The 26084-nt window shown below is 38.9% G+C and overlaps 1 protein-coding gene across 1 annotated transcript in view; it reads right to left on the bottom strand.

Moving 5' to 3' along the window:
* LOC118813393 (membrane-associated guanylate kinase, WW and PDZ domain-containing protein 1-like) overlaps positions 1-26084 on the bottom strand; it is a 195164-nt gene that overhangs the window by 53960 nt on the left and 115120 nt on the right. Inside the window, 9 exon segments of the mRNA XM_036578708.1 lie at positions 3560-4189; positions 4552-4737; positions 5643-5762; positions 7754-7857; positions 8162-8219; positions 15129-15164; positions 16072-16154; positions 19740-19941; positions 25687-25896. Of these exon segments, the coding sequence (XP_036434601.1) occupies positions 3560-4189; positions 4552-4737; positions 5643-5762; positions 7754-7857; positions 8162-8219; positions 15129-15164; positions 16072-16154; positions 19740-19941; positions 25687-25896 (1629 nt within the window).

Genomic DNA, 26084 nt, shown 5'->3' with positions numbered 1-26084 from the left:
GTTTTTCCTGGAACTAAAACTAAACATTGAGTGGGACCTCCTTTTTTTACTCTGCACACGTGATGTTAATATGTAAAGACATGACGTGGTCGAAAGAACGCAAAATCCGACCCGATACCTGAGCTTTAAATGATCATTTCAGGCTTTAAGGGGTGACTCAGAACAGCACACACTCTACATTTTAGTCTGACTTAGTAATAATACCAAGTCAAACTAAAATATAAAAAGAAAATTCACAGCACACCTTTAATTAAAGTGTTTCAATCAAAAGTAGCTCAATTTAAAGCTTAATAGAAGAAATATTGGATGAGTATCAATACTGGCATTGAAAAAGAAAAACTGTGGTATCATGCCCTCTCTAGTACAAGCAGATTCCAACATTTTGGGTGTCACTGGTAGGCCTGAACGATTGTAAAATTATCCAGTTGTGGTTTGTCTGACCAATATTGCAATTGCCATTTAATGTCCATTTTTTGGAGGCCTGAACACTGAATGTTGAGTACCAGACTGCTCGGCATTACTAGGTTAAATTTTCCCACTTAAATTTTTTATGAAATGTCAAAAAATGTAAGTTAAATATAATTGCGATTTGAAAATTGCAATAAATTTCAATAAACTGTGAATGCCGACATAAATAAATTCATCATTTACAGTGTAGGAGCCAGATAACTGTCCTTTAGCATGTGAATGTAACCTACAATCTACAATACAAGAGGTGCATGAATGTTTTTATGGCTGACAACACTCAGACTATGCAGACTAAATGAACAGACTGATATGAAACAATAGATTTGTGGGTGGGCTTAACATGGGCACAGAGGGGTACGCACCGCAGAGGATGTGTGTAGTTCTTCATTGTAAATCATTACGCACAGCAGTCTTAATGTTCTCTTCACAAATAGTAAAATATTTCCAAATGGCTGCCATTTCTGGCAAGGCATTGTAATGACATTTGAACTCACATTATTGCTCACATTATTTACATCATAAAGTCATTCAGAGTAGTCTGATGTGAAATGGAGCTCACTAGCAAAGCTTACTGAAATTTCTTTACAATGGTAGCGACTGAAACCAAGGAGTCACAATGTCTACAGCACAAATATAGCCATTTTTTTTTACTTTCCAAAGTGACCAGTGAACCTACACATGTCTTCTGAGTTTTTATATATAATGTTGGTAAAATGTTATGTTGAAGAAATATGTTTTCTGTGGGAACAGTTTTGCCTTACAATGACCTACATGCACCTGTTTGCCCTTGAGTAGATTTAAAAAATGTTTTAGGCCAAAACATTTTCTCAAAACTATCATAAAACAATGTCTCAGGCTTCAAGAATGTATTTATAATGAATTCATTTAACGTAATACCTTCTGTGAGGTAACTTTTAGAGGCATTAAACACTTCCTATCACCTTCCTATCACCACCGCTGTGAACAAGTCTGATTTGATACAATACTCTAGAAAAAGTCTTCATTTGCATTTTCTAACCTGACCTTATTTATACCTTAACAGTTTAATTCCCCTTTAAAAGAGGCCTACAGAGCAACGATGGCCTCGAAGACTGAACTTAATATGTAAAAGCCTGTATGTGTATGAATGGTTTTCAGAAAACCTTCTCTAAACTTTTAATTTTATTGAAAGTAGGTCAGGAAAAGGACCAATACTCAGAAAAAGGTAACAAACAGAAAAGCAAGAGCAGATGTCCTACATTTGGATTGGTTTCAGTACGAGTCTTTGAATCGCTAGAGATATTTTTGAAACGCAATCTCTTCCAGACCAATGAGAAGATACAGCGATAAAGAAGTGCATGCACACACACACACACACACACACACACACCCACACACACACACACACACACACACACACACATACAAACACTGTGTCGTGTTTGTGAAGTGTAGAGTCATGATTAGCATTTTTTCATGAGAGCCCTTTACCTCTCCACTTGGGATTTATCACTCTATCTCTCCTCTGTTTGTTCTCCCAGTCATTCAAGCCTACACGTACCTTTATGCTACTAAACAGCCTACATATGCAGCCCTACTCATGATCAAACAAGCATGTTAAATAAAACCCACTTCACTCTCATTCCACTGAAGTTAAATAAAAGCGCTTGCATTCAGGATTATGCTCAGCGCTTTTACATACTGCTAATAGCAGCACCAAAACAAACACTTCAATAAGTTAAAACCACATTTTTGATGCATTACATGTAATTAGATTTCATCTAGACCAAGGATGCACCAACATTTCAGCCACTGAAAGTTGTTGGCCAAAAAAAGGTAACAAAACGGCACTTTCGGTTTTCAGTTGAGAAAGAAAAAGGCTGAAAATTGTGATTACTTAATCTCTATATTGTTGCTGTGGGGAGAAACCTTTGTATATCCATTTTTGTTAATTTTTTAGTTGTTGACAAAATTTGAAAATGCCTGTTGCCATTTACATTGTGTGTAAATTTTATGATGAATGGAACAAAACAAATGGCCAAACATGATTTGGAATAAAGTCTGGTTCCAGTGACTTGCATTAAAAGTAAAGAACGTTTTTGTTCTTCTCTTGTAAAGTTCTCATTTTAGAGATATGAGGCTTTTTTCCAACAACAGCGATGTATTAAATAGGCTACAATGAAGTGTAAAATCTAAGAAGTTACAAATAAGTTTAATGAAACTAAGAAACTGATTAAAAATGCTGTTTTTTCCTTCACTTCTTTTGCACTGGTCAATGCAGACGCATTCAAATAGTCAAACAGTGAAAATGTCAGGCATGTGAAATTGTTTCATCATTTCCAAGCACTTTGTAATCACTCTTCATGCCATGTATTCAGATGGGGTACAACAACAAAGGACTTCCCTGCTGCATGTTTTAAGCTATGTTTGAAAACACAAAATATAACTCAATATTTAGAATACAGCGAAACAAAAGAAGCTGAAAGTCAAGTCCCTGCTAACACAATGATGCCATCTGTAGCCATGTTTTTGAAACCATAAACAACAGCTCTAAAATGCAAAAACTAAGCAGAGCAAATTACATTTGGCCTGTCTTGGTACACCGCTGTCCAGTCCGCTGCATCTGAAATAGTCCACTTTGATGGAGATTGATGATGATATAAAGGACTTGCCGGTCTTTTTGGGGTCAGCCTTTGCCTAACATGGAAGCATGGTTTCCTCTCGTACCCTCTAAGGTGCTATCTAACTTAGTCAGTTTCATTAGACGAAGACACTGTCTTTGGGCTTTGTGTGCTTGCCTTGGACAAGGTGGTACTGGAGTATAAATGGCAATTTTCAAATTTGGAAACCGTCAGATTCCGCCTACTACTACCTAGTGAACAACTCATGAGTTGAATCAGGCGTATCTGAGCAGGAAAATCACCAAACTGTGCATAAATCCAGCCCTCCAGAGCCAGAGTTCCCCACCCCTGCTGTAGGAAATGAAACCAGTGCTACATTTATCAGGGTCTACAGGCCTAAAGGAGAGCAAATCTCCAGCATCATCATTGGATATCCTGGCCTTAACATCATGTATACACCCAGAGAGCCACACACATACAGTTTCCCTTACCTCTTTGTACCAGCATGGTGACCTCACTGCCACGTGGACACTTGCTGAGCAGGTCCACCACCTGGTTATGGCTCATGCTCTGCACGTTCCTCTTGTTCACCTCCACCAGGATGTCTCCTTCCTTCAGACCGCGGCAGCGTGGGTAATCCACGATCTGCTTGACCTTCTGGCCTCCGCTGCTGCCACTGCCGCAGTCAGCAATGGTGAAGCCGAAGCCCTTGTCGCCCTTCTCCATGTGCACGGTGATGAGCTCCGGCTGCGTGGCGATGGACGACGCCAGAGTCACCACGTCACTGCCGTAACCCTCCGTCATCGCCGCCGCGGAGCCGGGGCCCTCCGCCGTGGGGCTGTAGGGGCGAGGCTCTGTGGGCCCTGTGGCTGACTGGCTCAGGCCCAATGGGGGCGGGTCGAAGGCCTCCTGGCCATTGACGATGATAGGCTCCTTGTCCAGGATGGCCACTGAGGTGACCAGGCTGGTGTTGGGGTCGTCAGGGTCAAATGGCAGTGGATAGCCACGGCACAGCTCCAGCTGGACCATGGAGCCAATGGGGATGGACTGGAAGATCTTGACCACCTGGGCGTGGGTGTAGCCCAGGACAATGGTGTCGTTGACGCTTACGATAACGTCACCTGTAGAACAAACACGGTGGACACATGGATTTACATACAGTACTGTGTAAAAGTCAAAGATCACCATTAATTTATTGGATTTCCAGTCAAAACAGCCACTAAGTATACATTAGGTAAAAGTTAATCATTTTTAGCGTCAGAATAAACAAATACACTTAGACTTTTTTTTATCAATTTCCTTTTCTAAGTAACACTTTCTGACAGCTACACATTGAGTGGAGTTGTATTCTCACAATGAAAAGATGGACAAAACATGGATTTTTTTTAAATCTGAAGTAAGAGTCTACCAGTACATCTCTGTATATCTGCCTCACATTTTTGAACACTGTTGTTTGGATGTACGTGCGCATGCCCATTCATACCTGTTTCCATCTTGCCGTCCACAGCGGCAGGGCCGTCCAGTACCAAACTCTTGATCTGTAGAAACTCGTCCGGTTCGTCTCCACCGACAACAGTGAATCCGAATCCACGTCTGCTCTTCAGTAGTTTAGTGCTTATAAACGTGCCCTTCAGTTCTGCGGGGTTCCTTGTGAAGAACGGCTTCCCTCCTACACACACACACACACATACAGATGTTTAGGTGAGGTCTTTAGTGAGGTGTTCTATTTCTCCACAATAAACCGTTTCTTTCAAATGTATAAAGCAATGTTATTGTGCTTATGTCACATCTACTATGACTTCACAGCTAAATTAGAGTTAGCATGGCACCACTGTATGTCTTTGAAAGAACGATAAACAAATAAAAGTGTTCTGGAGATGCAGTTGTTTGTTCTGACAGGCGTCCCCATTACATAATCATCTGATGGCTGCTGAGCATAAATGCTTCAATAGCTCCACAGTAGTTGGGCCCGCTTCTTTCAGTTTTAATCCTGGGGACCCACTGCTCTGTACAGCCTCAACAGCCCTGATTCAGCTCTTCAGGTAATTATCAACTTTTGCAGCTCAGTTTCCATATATAGACTGTATGGACTACACATTTTGAAAGTTCAACAATGTTTATAGTCCTTCATACTTCTTTATTCCAAAAAAAAAAGTGAGAGAATTTTGGTTTTGCGTGATATGGGCCCTTTAGGTCACAATGCAATATTTTTTCTTTCAAAATTATACAGCATTAATATAATCAACAATATCACTAATGCACAGCTTTGTTAAACTGTTTCAAATAACAAATAAAAAAGAAAAACTAGAAATATCACTTATAATGTGTGAAAATGTATGCTACATGCGGTTACTGCTGTTATCACATGACCTACCTAACTTCACTGCATGTTACACTTTGCTATAATAAACTCAGTGATATTCCAGGGTAGACTTGTTATAGAGCTGAATCAGATTTGTTCTTTTTTCCCTCCGATAACCAGGATTTCCCATTAAATCAACACCATTTCTTCCTGAGATACAAATGATACAGAACAATTCCTGTCACTAGCAATGGCAGCAGACAGATGCTCACGTTTAGAGCCTGGCACTGGCGGGAGGGGTGGGCCGCTCTGGGGGTCCCGGTATGTCTCCAAGTGGTTCGGAACATATGCAGCGATCGGAGCCCCCGCAGAAGAGTGCTCCTCTATCCATTCTGCACAGAAAGAGGAAGACAGAAAGAGAGAAAGACTTAGTGACTCCATATGCCAGACAGATTAGATCCACATTTCAAAATCATTGCTATGAAAAGTGACAGGGCAAGCTGTTATGTGGTAAGATGGTAAGATGTTACATAGTAAGAAAATAATACTTTTTTTTAGCTCATATTGCATATATGACAACATGTTAACAATGTGAACAATTCTTTAATAGTTTACATTCAAAAAATCACAAAATAGTCCTTAATTAATATTTAATAACAATTAATCTAAAATTACATGTTCAAACTTATTAATAGAGTACATATAGGCATATAGTGTAAAGCAGTAAAGACATTCTGGGCATCTTGATAAACACTTAAATACAAAAACAGGTAAACAGATTTTATAAATTTCCAGAAAAGGTTGGAAATTGAAAACATTACTTGTTGAGGCGAGAGGCACAACAGATCCCCCTAAACAAGCTCTAAATGAGTCTGACACGTTTGACTCAGGAACATTTACAGCTGAGAACTTGTTACTGTTTATAAGATTCATTTTGAGTTTTAATCCGAGAGACATGGAGAGAATGAGCTTTTAAACTGAAGAGTATTGCATATCAATTTCATTACTCAATATGCTCCTGGATAATTTTCGGAGACTCATGTACTCTTATTTAGCTCGTGCTTCAATAGGAAAACCTTCCCTATTAATGCTTAAGTGGTCAACAGTGTATGAACGTTAGTGAGGACCAGCTATATAACACTAAACCATCAAGCTAAATTAAACATATTCCTCAAAACGTATTATAATCAGTGTTTATCCAGAGCCCCTTAATACAGTAGCTCGGAGAGAAATCAAATGAACAAAGGTATGATAAAACACAAGTTTAATGATGGCTGCTAAAAATGATGCAACTTTTTCACTTAAAAAAGTAAGTAATGTGCTTAATGTAAAATTCTGAGTAAAAAACAAATTATTCTTCAGTTAACTAAGTATTAGAAGTTTGAGGCAAATGTGTGATTATTTAGGCAAAGCTAACTGGGTGCAATAAACTTTGATGGCCTCTTTTCCACCGTAGTGCCAAATTGTTCCCATGGACATACTGTGCTGTTCCATGCTGGTGTAGACTTATGAAACCGATTATGCTTTCTTTTTCAATCTGGGGTACTGCTTAGCAGGAAATACTAAGGAAAAACTATGCAAGACAGTGGCCCAATGACGGCTAAAAGAGCTACACACAACACAGGACACGACAGAGTTCAATTCTGGATGTCATTCCAACATCTGTGACTCAACTTTATGCTCTCAAATATGAGTCTTTATTCTCTAAATGGACGTTACTTGAGCATCAGTTGGCTGGAAATGAGCCTGTACTGTGGCATGAGGCACTTTTAGGCTTTCCAACAGTAACTGCTCTACTTTGCTCCCTTAGATTTGAGTAATTATCATGTTAGCCTTTTAAGCGTAGCTTCTGTTAGCCAGAATCAATCCTCTTCTGTGATGAGCAGAGCTCATTAATGCTAACTCGCACCTCTCTCCTGGTTAGCAGCACTGTTTAAAGTTTGCCAATTGTTGTTAGACTGATAGTTTGACATTTATTAAATGATGGATCAGAAATTGTGCATTGCTTTCATTTGTTTGGTGGTCATGTAAGCGAATTGAACTTTGATTATTTTCGTTAGAGCACAGTTAGTTAACCGTGTCGAGAAAACCACACCGCAAACCACATCAAACTGTGTCTGTGTGGAAATAGAACTGGAACTTGGCCCTACAGTGGAAAAGTGGTCAATTAGTTGTCAGCTACATAATCCTTGTAGCTCCAGTGCAGAACTAAAGAAGCAACCTCAGACTCTGAATGTGTATTGGATGACAAACTATAATTCATATAAGGAGAAAATTGCATACATTTGATTTTTTTCTTTCACTAATGGATTGATCAAGAAAGCAAAATAAACTGTTCAAGTGGGTGAAAGTGAAAGAGAGAGAGAGAAAAAATGTGACGAACCTCTGACGTAGCGCTCACCTTCTGGTGGCTGCTGGATATCGACCTGTTTTTTACGTCTGGCCTCCAACACTGGATTCTCATACTGCGTCTTTCTGTTAATGTGACTGAAAAAGAGAGAGAGAGAGAGAGAGAGAGAGAGAGAGTGAGAAAGAGAGTTATTGTCTCTGGGATGAATGTCTCGACAGGGGGTTTCTGATACACACATACCCACAAATCCCCAGTGTGCAATAAAGCCGCACACAACACACCTACCCACACACAGATCTTGTTATCTGTGTTGAGCCTTGGAAAATTAAAGTGGGGAAAAGAATCATAACCCAGCCTCATATCGGGTTGCTTTTGTGCATTATGATGAGGGACATATGATGGAAACAGTAAGAAAACAGAAATGAAACTCTTGACACTTACTCTACATAATATACACCATACACTGGGTCATCTATCTTCTCCCAACCTGGAGGCAATTCTGACATGGGAAGAAAAAGAGATGAAATTAATAGATATCCTGTGTGGAACCCAATTCTCCATTTAGCTATTCTCCATCATGGCTTCATAGTAACATCTCCCATGTGCACTTGGATTCTGCTATATATAGGAAGGAGGTCTCCTTGCTGGTTGAATTGTGCTCCAGCTCCAATAATCTGGCTCTGAATGTCTCTAAATGCAAGGAACTCGTGGTTGTCCTCCATAGTGGAGGTAAGGCTTTAAAGGAATGGTTTGGCAAAAAATCTAATTTGCAAAGTTTTGTCCTTACCTCAAACATACTTGATCCGCTAAGACATGTTTGGAATCTGAAGTTTGTTTCTTTAGTTTTGCACTGAAGCTACGAGGCTACTGCAGCTAACAAGTAATGAAATTCTATAGTCACCCAAAATCTTTATTCGGTGACACAGACTTCTATTATATTAGACTCAAATGTCCAGTTCAAAACTAAAGAAACACAGTTCAGACACCAAATGTGTCTTGGCTGATTGACTCCATTTAAGATAAGGGCAAATTGTGTAGATGTGGTTTTACCATTTATTTAATAGCTCTGGCCATTAATTATTAGCAAATTGCAAAAGGGAACAGATTTCTTAGCACAGTTATGTCATTCTCTCTTAAATGGCAGGATAATGTGTATTATATTGTTAAAAAGCTTGTGCCAGCTTCACTGGCCTTGGTGACAGACAGGGGTTGTTACTGTTATTTGTGTATTGTCTTATATCGTTTGTGTTGAGTTCTGGGTCACAGGTAGGCATGACACTAGATGGCTAGTTAGTTATACCAACAGTTCATTTTACTACCAGTACTACATACCTATTCGATTACCACTTTATTATAGCCCTGTAAACAATACTATACATACTGTAGGCCGTCATGTATTACTGGTCAAGCTCGATATGTTTATTGCTCCTAATGCTGCCTGACTGCCCATAATAATGACCCAATCCCAACATACACATTTCTTTTCCTAGTAAAGGTGGATTCTTACAGCTATTCACAATGTCCAGTTTGCACTCCTAAACTGTCAAGCCATAACTCTGATACTACATTGCTTAGATTCATCAAACCAACACTGTGGCATCAGCCCTCCCTCTTGAGGCATGTCAGCCATCTTGTTTCTAGGAAATCACATAGGCTACACAGAACCTGATTGAAAAACATGGCACGTATTCAAATAGCGATTCATGTGTTGGCTAAATGGCTCCCCAGTGCACATCTAGTGTGTTTTAACACAACCTGAGCATGAGCCATGCCTGATAAATCAAGCTTTTAGCTTAAAGCGGTTGGTAAACATGTGAAGCATGCCTTACTTGGAAACCAGCTGTATGAAACAAAGGTGCTGAATGTCTTATTGAGTAGATCAATTAAGTCTGACCTACGTTGGAAAGGACAAGCTTAAGTTCATTCTTTGATATCCATCATGGTTAATCAAGCCATCACAACCAATAATATACCAAGTGGTAGAGCTACATTCGGTTCCAGAGTACTGCCCATCAGATATCCTCGAAGATATCCTCTAGGACTAGTCCATGGTCAACAAATCTCTCCTGTTAAAAAATTTAATTACTTAGGAGACATGCTACACAGACAAGGAAATGACCCAGTGACCTTATGTATTTGAAAACAATGGTCCCCTTTGGATACAGTCATGTTGCTAGTGGCAGTGTGGTAGCTGTTATTTTGCACAATGAAACCCAAGGATATTGCTTTCCACCTCCTAGCTGAGGTTAATTTAAGTTTCCTGTCTATGCGTCTTGTAATAAGGCTCTCATAACTTTCTGTAACACTACATCTGTTGACTCTACTACCTTTCATCTCCATAGTCTTTCCCCATTTACACATACTATTAATAACTCCAATCTTGATGAAATATACCCCCCTATAACTATCATATTTATAATATCCTTGCTTTTTTTTAAAGTGATTGCCAAAATCCAAATTTACAGTTTACACAAATGTGGTGTATCAGCCAAGACGTGCTTGGTTTCCAAACGGACAAAAGAATGGACATAATTCAGGCTCTAACACGGTTGCTAGTACTGTTTTTAGCTATGCTACATACATTGTATATGTCAACTGCAAGAAACCACATAAGCAAGTCTATTTGAGATTACCTGAGATTATTGTGATGCTTTAGACATGTAGTTTACATGGTTATGGTGGCTATTAGCTTCCATTACTTATTGGCTACATTAGTTTCATAGCATAGTTCCAGTGCAAAACTAAAGACAAACTTTGAATAAAATACACATCCTGATGGACTGACTACATTTGGGTTTTGTGGAAAATTGAGTAAATTAGATTTCTGGTCAAACCACCACCTGACCATCTTTCCATGATTCACTCCAACCTAGGAAAACTGAAGGTAGCTGTTTTGAGATCTTATGTAAGAACATGAAATGGTACTAGCTGTTCCTAGTTTTCCTCTATTGTCAATAAAGGTAGCGATAAATGTGAAATCTTCTATAAACCATAAATAAATTTCTCAAGCCTCCTACAGCAGCTGTCCAGCTCTGCAGACCAACAATTTCTTCCATGATAAAATCAGTGCAACCTACCCACATTTCTCTTTGTCCCTTCTTCTCTTGTTTACTCTGAATCTTATTGTTTTAGCACTTCCTGACCCACTTTTCTTTCATAGACACATTCTGTCTCTCTACTTATTTAAAAACGAAATCTTTCCATCTACTCGCTTGACCTGCTCGTCTACTATCTCCAACCTCATTAATTAGTCTCTAGAGTCTGGTTCTGTTCCTCTGCCCCTTAAAACTGCTGTTGCCACAGCAATTTCCAAGAAAGTACAGAACACTATAATTGTAGGCCTATTTCTAATCTTTCATATCTATCCAACCTGTTTCTCAGCTACAAAACTTTCTCTTTGAGTCTTTTTTGTGTTTGAGGTTTCTGTCTATTACACAGCTCTGAGACAACTCTTCAAACAGTCACTAACAATCTCCACCACTTTTTTATTCTGGCACTTTTAACCTTCTCATTCTGTTAGACTTTAGTGTGGCCCTCGAGACCGTAAGTCATGGCATTCTTCTCTCTCTGTTTTCTTCTGTTGGTGTTTCTGGCACTACTCTTTGGTTTACATCTTTATATCTCTGGCTGATTACACTGTGAATCCACTGGTAAACATAAAACCTTTACTGCTCCTGTCATGTAAGGTGTGCCTCAAGGCTCAGTTCTTGGGCCCCTTCACTTCTATCATGATACACATCCTACCACCTTGGCAGCAAAACAGAAACACAGTCTTTACTTTAACACTATTAAGTCCACAACAGCCATGTTTCCTAAACCTTTAACTCTGTGAAGTTGCAGGTAGGTCATAGAAACAAGCTGTGAAATTATGTCAAAAGTGCAGATTCTAAAGTTTGAATTTGTGCTCATACTTTGTCTTTGTATTATGCCATATCTAAACATTTTTGACAAAAAGAAAAAGTTAGAAAGGACCCAATGCAATTAATATAGAATGGAAATTGAATGTAAATGTACCATGTCAGTATTTAACTAACTTTGCAATTATGCAGTTATATTTAAGTAATACAAGGTTAACTGAAAGTATAGCAAACAGCAATAATAATTCTAGACTTCTACAAGTTAACTGCATGTATCAATGATTTAAACTAATCAATGAACTCTATCTTTCTTTAAATATAATCCTGACATAAATAACATTTTGCTCGTTAGTCTCAGAACTGTTCTAGAACTTCTGCACCTTGCTCTGACATTGTCATGTCACTGTCAAACTCTAGCATCTACAATAGTCTTTACAATCTTGGTATAATTTTAGATCCTTCACTCTCCTTTGAACTGCATTTCAAGTTGGTGAATAAAAGTGCCTTTCTTCAGCTGCACATCATCCAACTTTGACCTTTAATGCTGAAATCATGGTCTATGGTGCATGTCTTTATAACTTCACATTAAGACTACTGCTATTACTTCTTCACTGTCATCTTTGGTGTATCAGACTTCAATTTACTCAAAATGCAGCTGCTAAAAGGTAAATGTTCAATACCAATTGAGTTTTTTTTTTCCTGGAACCATGTCCAAGCCAAGAACCATTTAGTGATCACCATTTAGTTTACACCTTAGAACATGACACTCATACTCCATCAGTTATACTGGTTGCCTATTTCATCATTTTGATTTTCATCAATCTTGCCTTTCTTTATCTGACTGAGCTTCTGCCTTCTTACATCCCAGCTTGCACACTCAGGTCCTGCGGTAGTGATCTACTGGTGGCCTCTAAGACCAGGCTGTTTAGTGCCATGGCTCCTATATTTTGGAAAACCATCCCTCAGTACTTCCACAACTCTCACTCTATGTCCACTTTAAGAGCTGAAGTATTACTTCTCTTCCACCTTGCTTTCTTGTCATTGCTGCTGGGGAAAAACCTAGTTTCTCAGAAATAATAATTTACATTCTTAACTGTAGTTTATGTTAATGTAACAAATGTTTATTCCTGATTACACTTGGTGTTAAAATGCTTCACATATCTGGATGTTGTCTATATATGCTTTTATAATGCAAGTGTAACTGTGCCTATGATCGTAACGTTCAGATTGAGTTGTGTTGATCCTGAGGTTGTCGAGCACACATTGTGTTTGGATCTGTGTGTGTAAACACAATGTGGCCAGCTTGGCTACAATCAGTCTACTTTCAATATTGTTTCCACGTCTCTTATTAAACAAGTTATGTTAGGCATTTGCACATGTATATGATCAGGTCAAGCTGGTCTTCCATTACTTTGCTCCCTTCATCCTCTTCCATTATGTTTTCTCTCTCTATGATTATGTATACTTATGTATTATGTATTTGTATTATTATGTATTTTTTGTCTTTGTTTCAATGTCTTCTCTTTGTCTGTTGTTCTTTCTACCTAGTTGCATTTGCATAATCCTGTGTATTGATACACTGATACAGTGTACAGCATCCTTGGGTATGAGAAATGTGCATTATTATCATCATCATTATTATTATTATTCATTTTTGCTTCAATAAGGCCTGAGATATTTATACACGCAGGCTTGATTTCTTATCATGAATGTGAAGGTGTTAGTGTGTGTGTGTGCATAGGAGCATGACTTGATTGATGTTTAATGTAAAAAAATAAAATTGAGGCACTAAATTAGCAGAGCCTCAGGGCACAGACACAAAGACAATGACATACAACCTGTCTGCCTCGTGCTCATTAAAAGAGACACACACACATGCACACACACAGTTATGAATACGGCTGTGTTCTTATATTGCCTAGGATATTACACACATACACACACGCACACACGGTTATTCTAGGCTGTTCCTCTAATAGAGTGTCATTAGCACTTGAGCAGTTTGACTGTATTGGGTTTCACATGGAATCATTATCAGCTTGAATGCTGAACACTAGCAAACAGCCTTGCTCTCACTGCGGATACATTACACAATCCATACGCACGCTAAGTGCTTCCCCTCAGTCTGACTCTTCCTACTGTTTCACATATCACTCTCTAATTCAGTCTACACCAGACAGCGCACACGACTCTATCCTTCAAACTCATTCCCAAGCTGCCATGTTCTGAAGCTCTAATTTAAACTCTGCCAGTAGGCCTTCATCCAGTTTCTTAGACCCTACAGGTGGAAGTTGATATTAGGGCCTGACCAATATGACCAATACGTGGCCAATAACGATTTTTTACTTTAATACTTTAATAGTTTTATGTAAAAAGTGGAATGATATGATTGTCAGGCTCAATTATCACACTTCTTAACCACAAATAAGCAATAGAAAATCACAGATAAACTTAAATAATATAAATATTGTAGCACTCGTGGTGCAGTTCTTTGCAGCTTTGGTTTCTGTTCATCACTTATTTTTCTTGTTTTTCTTTAGCTCTCGAATCCTGGTGATACCACAACCAAAAAAAGAGATGAAGTGACATCATTAATGATATTTTCATCAATACCAACTGCTGGCCAACTAATATATCAGTCAGGTCCCAACTGAATGCTAAAGAAGCTCAAAAATGTAATATTTTTATGTACATTTATATTTATAAATATAACTTTTACAGAAGCAAAAATAAAAACGTGGTACGCTCAGTTCATTTGCACCTCTTTCATAACAGCAATAAAAATAACAAAAACATTGGAGGTGGAACTAAGTTTGAGAAAGCTTACTTGACACTAGCTTTTTCATGATTATCATTATCTACACTGACTGAACATTACATAATCATCTAATGTGTGTGTTTATACATGCAAGTAATCACAAAAACTAGACATCTGTTACCTGCTTATTTCCTATTGAAATATATTACCCGTACTAAAGGTAAAGGCTGTTGAACATTGCTTTAATAGTCCTTTGATGTTAAACTAAATTTGTCTCGTATTCAAAGAAACACAGGAAAAATTGTCAATTCCGACAAGTGTACTCAAACTTTTGGACTGGTATTGTAGCAACAATCACGCTTTTTGATTTCATGTCTGATATAAAATATATGTTAACTAGGGCTCAATCAATACAGTCGCTAGATTTAACCATTAATTAGCAACTGTGAGGCATCAATAGAGAACTAAGAAAAATAAGAGATACTGAACAGACATATATCTAGTTTTTATGATTATATGCTTATATAAACACATGCATTATATGGTTATAGAAAGTGCACACAGTTCAGATATAATCATGAAAAAGGTGGTTTCAAGTAGGCACACGCAGACTTCCACTGGTACTGCTACTGACGCAAGCCTCTAGAAGCCATCTTGCAGATTATATAACTATGTGGCTCAGATTTTGTTAAAGGCCTCCAAGATTTAAGTTGTGTTAGCAATTAGTGCAGTTGAGGTTAAATAGTCAGGGAGTCAGGAGAAAGAGAAGAGAAGAGAAGAGAAGAGAACCTACCAAGCTCATTGTCTGGTTCCTCAGTGTGTACCCCTTCTTCTCCAAGAGGAGGAAAAGAAAAAAACGAGTTTGCAAAAGCAAGAGGGAGAAAGAAAGAAAGACACAGACAGTTTATTGTTTTGAGGCAGCAGAATCACAGTCAGTCATGATGGATACAACTGAGTTAGTTTTAAGAGCTAATATCATATACAGGTCCCTTTTTCTACTCAACTCCAACAGTCTCCACCAGGTGGCACTATTTCCTGTATCATACCCCCATGTAATAGAGTCATTATTTTCCTATTACTCCACAAACATATCAGTCTATCAGCATCATGATATCAGGGAAATCTCTGGGTTAGATGCAAAAGCCACAAACACTTTATTATATATTTAATTAGCATGACTCCTGCTTAATTACATTCTGAAGTATGGTTTGTTTTTTAGTTGATATAAAAATGCCATCAGGTTATGGCTTTCCTCCAAGGAGTTAAACAGGTAATGCGTATGTGTGCAGTGTTCCTCACAAAAGGACATGCTATTCCAAACGAATCACTGAAATCATAAATATAAAACTGGCTCTCGTTCTGTTTTGATGCATATTTAGCCTTGCAATAAGGCCTTTTTGGAGTAACTGAAACAGGCCATATTATAGATGCTCATCAGAATGGTTTTCTGAAGCTGTTACAGTGAGGATTTGGAAGAGCTGGAGGAAACTGGTCCTACATATATGTATAAAGGCAGTGTTTATTTAGGACCAAGCCAGCATTCAACAAATGAGGATCAAGTGCGCCCTCTGCTGGCCAGAGGACACTTAGGTAATGAAGCACAATCTGAGTCCAAAACATGACATAATGAGCTATACAAAAACATCAACATGTAAAAGCCAACCTAGTGTGGTCTTGATTAAAGAAGTATGGCCAGAACAATACAGTTTGAACAGAAGACTGTTTTGTGTACTTACCATCATCATCACACTCCTCCAAAGGCTTCTGCTGTTTATCTGCACAGCGAGGGTCCATCCATGAGGTCGTCTTTGTGTTGTGGCTATAAACAAATGAGACATGGAAAAAAAGGACAGTTTTCTGTCAGATATGATGAAAAAGAAGTGGAAGATGTGGGAACTGTCAGGATATCAGGACTATCCCTATTGATTGTAGTAATTGCAGGTTTCTTGAAAAAAAATATTTAATTGGTATAGAAACTTTGCCTTAAGTGAAACACTTAAAGGTTCTTCACACATGGTTCTATAGGGAACAAAAAGGGGTTCTTCCATGGAATCAAAATACTGGATTCTTACACTCTTAAAAAGGTGTCAAAAAGGGTTCTTTACGCAATATTCCTTTAGAATAACAACTTCTAGTTCCCTAAAGAACCTTTCAGGAGGATTCTTTAGAGCCATGGTTCTCAAATCAGTGCTAAGGCCCCTCAGACAGTCCACATTTTTGCTCCAACCAAACTTGCAACAAATGTCCAAATGTTGCAAATGTGGACAGTCTGGATGCCCTAAGGACCGATTCGAGAACCACTGCTTGGGAGAACCTTTTTTGTAAATAAGATGTTTGAGAGTGAGGATGTTTATTTTTTACAGTTTAAAGAACCTCCACATAATGTGAAGTTTCTAGAAAAAACCTTCACTCACATGAAGGTTCTTTACTCCTTTAAAAGGTTCTTCACACTCTCAAATCACTTTGTCAAACACAGTTCTTCAGGGAACCAAAAGTGGTTCCTCAATGGCAAAATACTGGTATTGTGACCCTACACTCTTAAAAATAAACGTGCCAAAAAGGCTTCTATATGCATTTCCATAGAAGAAAAGCTTTTAGTTCCCTAAAGAACCTTTTGGGGCTAGTTCTTTAGAGTAATGGTTCTCAGACAGTCCACATTTTTGCTCCACTTGCAACCTGAAAAATGTAGACCAAATTGATTAAATTCAAAATTGATTGAAAAGATTAAAGAACCTCAGAATAACTTGAAGTTTCTAGGAAGAACTTTTGTATTCGTATACAACCTTTACATTGTGTGAAACCTTACAAGGTTCTTCACACTCACAAATCTTTTTTTCCACATATGGTTCTTTAGGGAACCAACAGTGGTTCCAACATCTGTAGTATAACTGAAAGAACACTTTGTAGCCCTTTTTTTTTAAGAATGTAGTTCATTTACAGACAGCATACATTACAACGAGCACAAAAGCAAACAAGGGCACTTCAAGACAAAATAGCTAGAACTCTTTGATTACACATTACTCACAACTAGACTAGCAGAGTGACTTATCAGTTTGCAATATTCAGCAGTTTTTATTTGGCATAAACATTCACAATCGGAACCATGTTAGACGTGTCAGGAACTACTCCTCATTAAAAAATCCAGAATGGCATAATCAGGCCAAATACGTTGTGTGCACTGACTTATAAATGCTTTCTTTCATTTTTGTAAGTGTAGTAAAGTAGAATATTCCAGTGTTTCACCATTCATTGCTATGACTATTCAAACAAATGTTAGCTGTCACAACATCCCTGATATGTCACATGTAATGATTCCAGATAAACAGTCAAAGTTTGTGGCCTCTAACTGGCAACAACAAGCTAGTTTGTACTGCATTTCTTCTAGAGCTTCTTTCTATGATCAATATTTTATTGCCTTCTGTGCAAAGGAGAAGAAGAGAGGATGAGAGTGGATGAAAGAATAAAATGATAAAACAAGAGGTGATGAAACAACAGAGGAGTCGGACAAACACTAAAACTGGGAATACGATAGTCCGTTATAATAATACGTAAAAGCTACTGATAGCAATGACAGAGAAACAACTCATTTTAATCTGAATCCAAATATCAAATCAACATGGTGCCATAAATCTGAGAGATCTATGAAATGCATCACCAATTTGATAAAGGAATAAGATGCCAGTCAGACTGGAGACATAATGCAGTTTTTACTCAATTGACCTATACACCACCACCCATAACTGTTTCTTTTGTAGCTACTGTTGTGAGCTTGGACATGATTTACAGAACATTGGAAAGAATCTCATTCTTCCTACTGAGCAATCGTGCATTACTAATTTCAAATGAGCTCTGTTTCGTATGCATGTTAAATGTTAAACCAGGTGTGGTTTTTTGTTGTGTAATGAGGTTTTCCATCTGGTTCACAGGTTAAGCAGAAAGTTCACCAGCTTCGGCTAGCTAGCTAAGTTAACACTGTTGCCTACAACACCTGCTACTGAAGCATGACTGAAGGGAACTGTTAATAACATTGGGTCTCATTCACCAACTATTCTTAACAAGGAATTTCTGCTTAAAACCCACGCAGTTTTCACTTATGCAGATTATGACATTCACCAATGTTTTCTTATTTAGGATTTGTTCTTAAGTAAGAACAGAATCTACACACACTTAAGAGCACAAACATGCGAACAATTCTGTGGTTTATGAACACGTCATGAACCTGATGTCTTAGGACTTTTCTCAAGTAAAAATGTAAGAAAAAACTGGGGTAAGATACAGGTGAATGAGGCCCATTTTCCCCATCGCACTTGCCACTACTAATTTATCAATAATTATTGCTAACGCCCATAGAATTTATCATTTTCTCTCCATTTTTACATTATGAATACTGCTGGTGCTGATCCATTATTCAGAACTCCAGTCCTGCCTTTACTTCATTTACACACACAGCAGTGAGTTGTCCATGAGTGGAAGTCATATTGGTGCACTGCTACACAGGGGAAAAAGTCTTCAGGAGCAGTAATTTTCACTATTAGTTATAGTTCAATGCTTTCTTATTGTAAAGTCATTTCACACAGAGTGGACCTTTACAGATTTAAAGCACTGAAGCCTTTACATGACGTTCAATGAGCTTTTTTAAAATGCTAAATGTGGAAAAAAGAAATGGATCCATCAAATAGTAAGAGCGACAAGCATTTTTCGTTTAGCCAGTTCCCATTCTGTTAAAAAAAGTTCAATAAGCAGCACAAAGAGGCCACTGCCATCCATGGGAACCGAAAGAAAGCATAACCAGCCTCGCTCTCTCTGGGTGGGTAAGATGACCCTCCCTTATCACATATCACTCAGCATGAGGCCAGCAAATGAGGGCGTTTGTTGGTCGACGTAACAAAATTCACACCAATATGTAGCTGCATGAATATGAATATTCTCCCAACTTTTTAATATTTAAATCTGCTTATTGTTCCAGCTCAACTGCCCACATGTACAGATATTATGCTAAAAATGTGGAAGCGTGATATATTTTCTCAAGTTTCATCAATAAAGTCTCTACACCTCAACAAAAATATGATTAAACCTCATAAAATCTCTATGAAGCGTTCAATCACAGCAGCACACACAAAAAAAAATATATACACCCAGTCGATCCTAACTGACATTTCACACAGATACAAAATTAAAAGGATAAAAAATGAAAAATGCACTTTAAATGATGCCTTGTGAGAAACTGAGCTGCACACTTCAATATCTCATTAGGTTGAAAAGGTTTTTAGCCAACGTTCTGTGAAGCTCATCCAATCCTGCAACAGTAGCTACAACAGAGCATATTTGTGGGCAGAACCTGGATTGGTAAATAGAGCAGTTCTCTCAGCTATCAGTGTTGCATTGTGGGTAACGTAGTTCTTACTCTATGAAGTAGACCTCTCCACTTTCAGTGTAGGCCATCTCCCAGTTGTCTGGCAACGGGCCGAGCGGGTCGTCCTCCGGAGGAAGGTGAGGATGATGGGAGCTGGCCATGGTTGCCGCGGGAGACACAGCCACGTTGCTGAGCGCGTTGGAGGGGGCGTTGTCTCGCACCACGCCGTGCACTTCCTGCCGGCTGGAGTCTCCTGTGCACAACAGGGGAGAGGGGAAGAGACTACGTGCTAAGAACTCTGGGTAATGTTAAAGGAGGAGGTAGGAGGAGACAGAAGAAAGACAGTTTATGGTTGCATGCAAAACCAACACAAACAAAAACAAGAAACACCCACAACCAGAGAAGCCAGACCTTTAAACCTTTCTTCTGGCCCACTGCCCGTGACTTCCATTGAAAAGAGGTTTAGTGGGTCAGGACTCAAGTAGAATGCTAATACATCTTAATAATCACACACATGCACTAGGGTTTCACAATATCAACAAAGTACTAATAATCTGAATCTTTTTATACGCATTTTGAAGGCAACATGTCTTGCAATGTATTCAAATAATGTTATGTAATTTACATAATTTTCCACCTAACTCAGATGCGATCAAGATTATATAGATGAAGATTAGATAAAGATTTGCTTCTTTAGATCAGCACTGGGGCAAGGAGGCTAATGTTGCTAACAAACACTTGAAGTCAATAGTCACCCACCTTTTTTTGGTAAATACATCCCCAATACTTTTCACAATCTACTCAAACAGCATGCAGGCCTTCAGTAAGGCTTCACAGACTTGTCTTACTGTGAACTATAAAAATTCACTGTGTAGCTGAATGCACCAACCACTATACCCTTTTTATATTTTTTATATACAAAACCTGCACGCATGTCACTCAGGTGTAAGAACTCTAGAAGACGGGTGTTGTTTCTATTTATGAACATATATCTTCAGTTCAAAGTTCAAGATTAACAGTTATTTTTAAATCAAAACAATAGAAATTACATATGTAATATGTGGTGTCCTTATGCCAGCATGCTGTGTGTGCATGTGATGAGGATTCGGATCATCTACAAATATACTGTGTCCTAAAACACATCGACAAGTCTGCATCACCTTAATGAAGACCTGGGAGCAGTTTGAGCAGGTTGAGAGATGTTTTAGGGACATATTTACAGGAAACACTTAGGTGTCTATTGAATTCTAGTGTTTGTTAGGAATGTTAGCCTCATAGCTCCTGCATCAATCTAAAGAATCAAAATTTAGACATGTAAATTTTTTGGCCGATTGACTACATCTGGACTAAGAGGAAAACTGTAGACCCAGTTAAAGATTGGCCTGTATTATTTTGACCAAAATAATTCACTTGTGTTGGATTACATGACTACACGGATTTATCTAAACACCTACAGTAACACTCATCAGGAAATGTGACTGGTAAAGATGCTCACAGCACACAGTAAAAACACTATGACTCGTTGGATGACTCATTTGCATACTGCTAGCCTCTGCGATATCAGTATTGCAAAGGCCAGTAACGCGATAACAATTCAGCAACAAAAATAACACACACACACCGACGAGCCACATCCTTAAGTATACATATGTTGAATCTACACTATTTGTCTATTTTATCAGCTCCTCTTACCATATAGGTGCACTTTGTAGTTCCACAATTACAGACTGTAGTCCATCTGTTTCACATACTTTCTAAGCCCCCTTTTACCTTGTTCTTCAGTGGTCAGCACCCCCACTGGACCACCACAGAGCAGCTATTATTTGGGTGGTGGATCATTCTCAGCAATGCAGTGACAGTGATGTGGTGGTGGTGTGTTGTGGATCAGACACAGCAGTGCTGCTGGAGTTTTTAGACACCTCAGTGTCACTGCTGGACTGAGAATAGTCCACCAACCAAAAATATCCAGCCAACAGCACCCCTGTGGCCAGCGTCCTGTGACCACTGATTAAAAACTAGAGGATGACCAACACAAACTGTGTGGCAACAGATGAGCTACTGTCTCTGACTTTACATCTACAAGGTGGACCAACAAGGCAGGAGTGTCTAATAGAGTGGACAGTGAGTGGACACAGTGTTTAAAAACTCCAGCAACTCTGCTGCATTTGATCCACTCTTGTGTCCCGTGGATGTCCTGACCATTGAAGAACAAGGTAAAAGGGGGCTAACCAAGTAAGCAGAGAAACAGATGGACTGGAGTCTGTAATTATAGATCTACAAAGCGCAGCTATATGGTAAGTGGAGCTGATAAAATGGCCAGAGTGTAGATACAATGTATAATGAAGTGGCTGGTCAGTGTATACGCACATACACACACCTCACAATGGAGCATTACAGGAACAAGTAAATAAACATATAAAAGAAATATACATATCATATCATATCATACAGCAACATATTGTCTCATATCGATTCATCCTAATGGCATCAACAGTCAAATTAGTGGTGTAGCATCTTTTGGTATGCAGGATATGCGCTTGCATACGGGCTCATGTTCTTGTGGGCCCATGAATCGTCTTAATTACTCTGAGAAAGGCATTCAGTCTTTAGGCCCTAAGATAAACAGACAAGAGCTAATTGTCTATTACCTCAACTAACTTCAATAGCCTAGTCACGTCGTCACTTATTTCATCTCGTACCTTAACCTTGAGTTTGTGTTGAATTAGTTAGCTAATAAATTCACTAAATGATGTTGAAAGTTTTATTCCAATAAATCACATCTGGTGTGTGGTAGCCTCAAATCATTGCTTAACATCCATCGCTGTCTGCTATTACTTTTGTCAACATTTTTCTTTGCAGTGTGCCAGCGGTTTCCAGACCTGATCATAAAATGAGACTTTAAAAGAAACCTGATATCCCGGCAGAGTAGAGTGTTTTGTTTTTACAGAACTCCAAAGCTGAGAACAAATAAAAAGAATGGCAGCTTTGGATTCGTCTGCCTGCGAGCCTCATCATTAACTGAACTTCAGTGTTTACTGAAATATGAGTAAGTCATTCATAGTTTGGGTGAAGTTTGTATAATCTTTTATGGGGTTTTAGCCTTCATATTGTATTTCACTTCACCGCTATTGTGGTTTTCTTAATAGACCCTTGTGTTTTGCAGTAGGTCTAATGTTTTTAATAGTAATGGGATGAAACAGGCAATCTCTAAAATATTATAGAATCTCAGCTGAAGTTGGCCTGTGAATGCATCTTTGAATCAGATTTGTTTTGTTTTTTTTGTAAACTGAATGAAATTTTCCCTTATAAATGAAACTAGCTTGAATGTTCTTGGGCCATCATGCTAGTTCTGTTTTCACAAGACGTGTAGTTGTTGGTATGAAAAACGTTTGCTAGGTGTCGTGAGCTTGTAAGAGTTCTCGGCTAGTACTTATATATAAAACAAAGACACCTGCTTAAACATCTTTGAAGCTTTTTTTACCATTTTATCATAATAACCTTGGCTCCATGAAGATTTTGTGCTATTTTGTCAGGCGTTGCTAGATTTGCCTTGTGTATCTCTGAGTAAAGAGGGGGGGCTAGCTCTGCATATGGGCCTGGAGGGGACACAGCTGAGAGGAGCAGTGAAAATAATCTAATGTTTATTCTTGCAGTTGACAGGCAGAGAAAGTTTAAAGGGAGTAAATCTGTTGCTGTTGCAGTGACTTTTCCCCTTCAGAACTGGGCACAGAACCATAATGAGCAGAATGATTCAAAGGCCAAATGGTTAACTCAGTGCAGTAATAATGATCTCTCTCTCTCTCTCTCTCTCTCTCTCTCAACCACACACACTCACACACATGCAGAGTCAGCGCAGAGACCCCCAATCTCTGCTTGTGATTTGATTACACACACACACCCACACACACTCTCCTCATAGCCAGATGGAGCTGCCCTGTTACTCACACAAAGCCAACAATTACATTCACAGTGACCCTGCTCCACACACAGACGCACACACACACACACACACGCATGCATGCACACACACATGCATGCACAAGCACACAATGCAGCCTGACAAGTATAAACATTTAACATATAAACAAAAAGAAACACACTGACAGTTGAGCAGTATAGCAAAAATAAACATCACAATTATTCACAAGTTTTCACAATACACAATGTTTTTTCTGAGGTTTGACCATTGGGAACAGATAAAAACGAACCAGTAGCACCATGTTTAAAAAATACTATCAGAAACTCCATCACCGCCATGAAATTTTAGCTGTCGATGAACTGCCATAGAATTATTTACGATCAACCACATAATCGTCTTTTTTGGTCAGCTTAAAGTGGCCAAACTGACTGATTAGCTACTTTGCTTCCTAGCTGACTACAGAAACAGCTCAAATAGCTCAAATATACAAACAGTACTCGCCGCTGTCCTGTAAAGGTGTTATCGCACCAAGTCAGAAGTTAGAACTTTTTGTTGTTTTTGTAAAATCCATGACCACTGCTCTGTTTTAATTACATGTATTTGTCTGAATCCAACCAATGAAAATGCACCAGTTCACATTCTGTTGCTGGCAAAGTAAATATACAATTGTGAAAGTTAACAACTGTGATCAGCTAAAATAACTGTATTCTTATTATTATTATCTCTGTAGCATCTGCTGACGCTTCCAGGAACATCACTAATGTTTACAGTGAAGTGCCACAGTCTCTCTGGCCGGTAGGAGAGGTGATTCAGGACCGTATGGGTATAACTGATTGTGCTTTTGGAAACTCCCCACTGTCAGGGCAATGCTTGCTCTGCTGGTGATGCTTTGGTGCTGCCAGACTGTATATAGTTAGGCAGGAAAATGACAAATCTCCCTTGTAGGACCAGTAAAGTACATAACACAGCTGCTTAGCTTAGGGCTTAGCCCCGGGGTCAGCAGCCCAAATGTTGAGAAGAGATATTTTGTTCTCTCAACAAAAGTCAAACCACCTTGGGAGCCACAACATTTTATGTTCACAGTAACGTTTTACCATCTTGGCTATAAACATTTTTCTGTATGTGCTAATGTTCTAGCAAAAAAACAAAACGAAAACGCAGACTTACTTTGCGCTTTTAAGCTTTAGTTCAGCCACTTTTCTCGCATCTCTGACAGGAAACTTACAGAATGTAACTGCTGCATCATTTAAGGTGGAACAGGAAAATTTGGACAAGAAGCTGGCAAATGAGACTTTTAAGCGTTTCACAGTTTCTCCTTGCAGATTTAACGCATCAGGAAACCAGCTGGAGTGTCTATAAATGCAAATTCATCCATTCATCTCCAAATTACTGATGTTCGTCTTTCTCTTTGCCCTTTTGTTAGCCACTAGCTAGGCAAGATTGTTGCCTGCATCACTATGTGACCAGCAGTCTGTGTGCCGATCTTCAGTGTTAAAGGGTGAATGCGGCTCCAGAGCCACATGTTGCCGACCCCTGGCTTTCCCTGAGAGCTGAAGCCACTTCGTTTGATGTCTGAAACCTGACACTGTGGCCTGAGGATGTGATAAAATGTACACCATAATATGGATGTTTTTTGTTATCTGCCTGCAGCACCGAGCATATTCAACCAGCGCAGCTCAAGAGCTGCTAAAACACTCTCATCTACGTTCGCTACAATAATATTATTAATGTAGAATATCTCTTCTTCCTACATGTTTAAAAGTTCAGTTATGTTCACGTGTGGGAACATCTTCCTAAGGTTTGCATAAAATAAATTAATAAATGAGCAACAGCTTTTTAAACCTGCGGGAAATTAGTTTTTACCGACACTCAGGGCTGCTACCACGGTAACCCAGTTAACCGTCACTGTTTCACTAACAGTTAACCGTTCACTAATTCTGTATTGCTGTAATAAAAAAGGTGTGGTTACTGCAGCACTAGCAGTGTTTGTACAGACATTAATATGTTTATAAGAGCATGAAGTCCTACAAATAAATGGCTTTCTTCAAAAGCAGTGTGCTTATTAAAACTTATTAGTACCTGTAAAAGCGTTGTTCATGTCTGTGCTGAAGTCTGCATCTTCCGTCGGCTCAACGGGCACTACTCGAGCATGTTGCATGTCATTGTAGGACTTAGTGCGCTTGGGCGTAGAATTCTGAGAGCCAGGAAGGCCGTCTCGCAAAGCATCCTGGGTAATCACTGACCCGCAGGGGGGCTGGCTGGGTGGCTTGGGCGTTCCATAATAATTACCTAGGCAACCAGGGATCAAGCAAGAGGAGGAGAGAACATTAATGTTTAGAAGAGGAAGAGAGAAGAAGAGAGAAAGGGTGAGAGAGCAAAAGAGAAAAAGAGAAAGAGAGAGTGAGAAAATGATCTTCCTGTGTTGGTATGCAGAGAGCAGGAAAAAGAAAAAAGGAGGAGTGCAGCAGAACGGTCTA

This window comes from Colossoma macropomum, unplaced genomic scaffold (assembly GCF_904425465.1).
Source record: "Colossoma macropomum unplaced genomic scaffold, Colossoma_macropomum, whole genome shotgun sequence".
Lineage (NCBI taxonomy): Eukaryota > Metazoa > Chordata > Actinopteri > Characiformes > Serrasalmidae > Colossoma > Colossoma macropomum.
The sequence above is the reverse complement of the archived record's forward strand: the minus strand, read 5'-3'. Positions and strand labels throughout refer to the sequence as shown.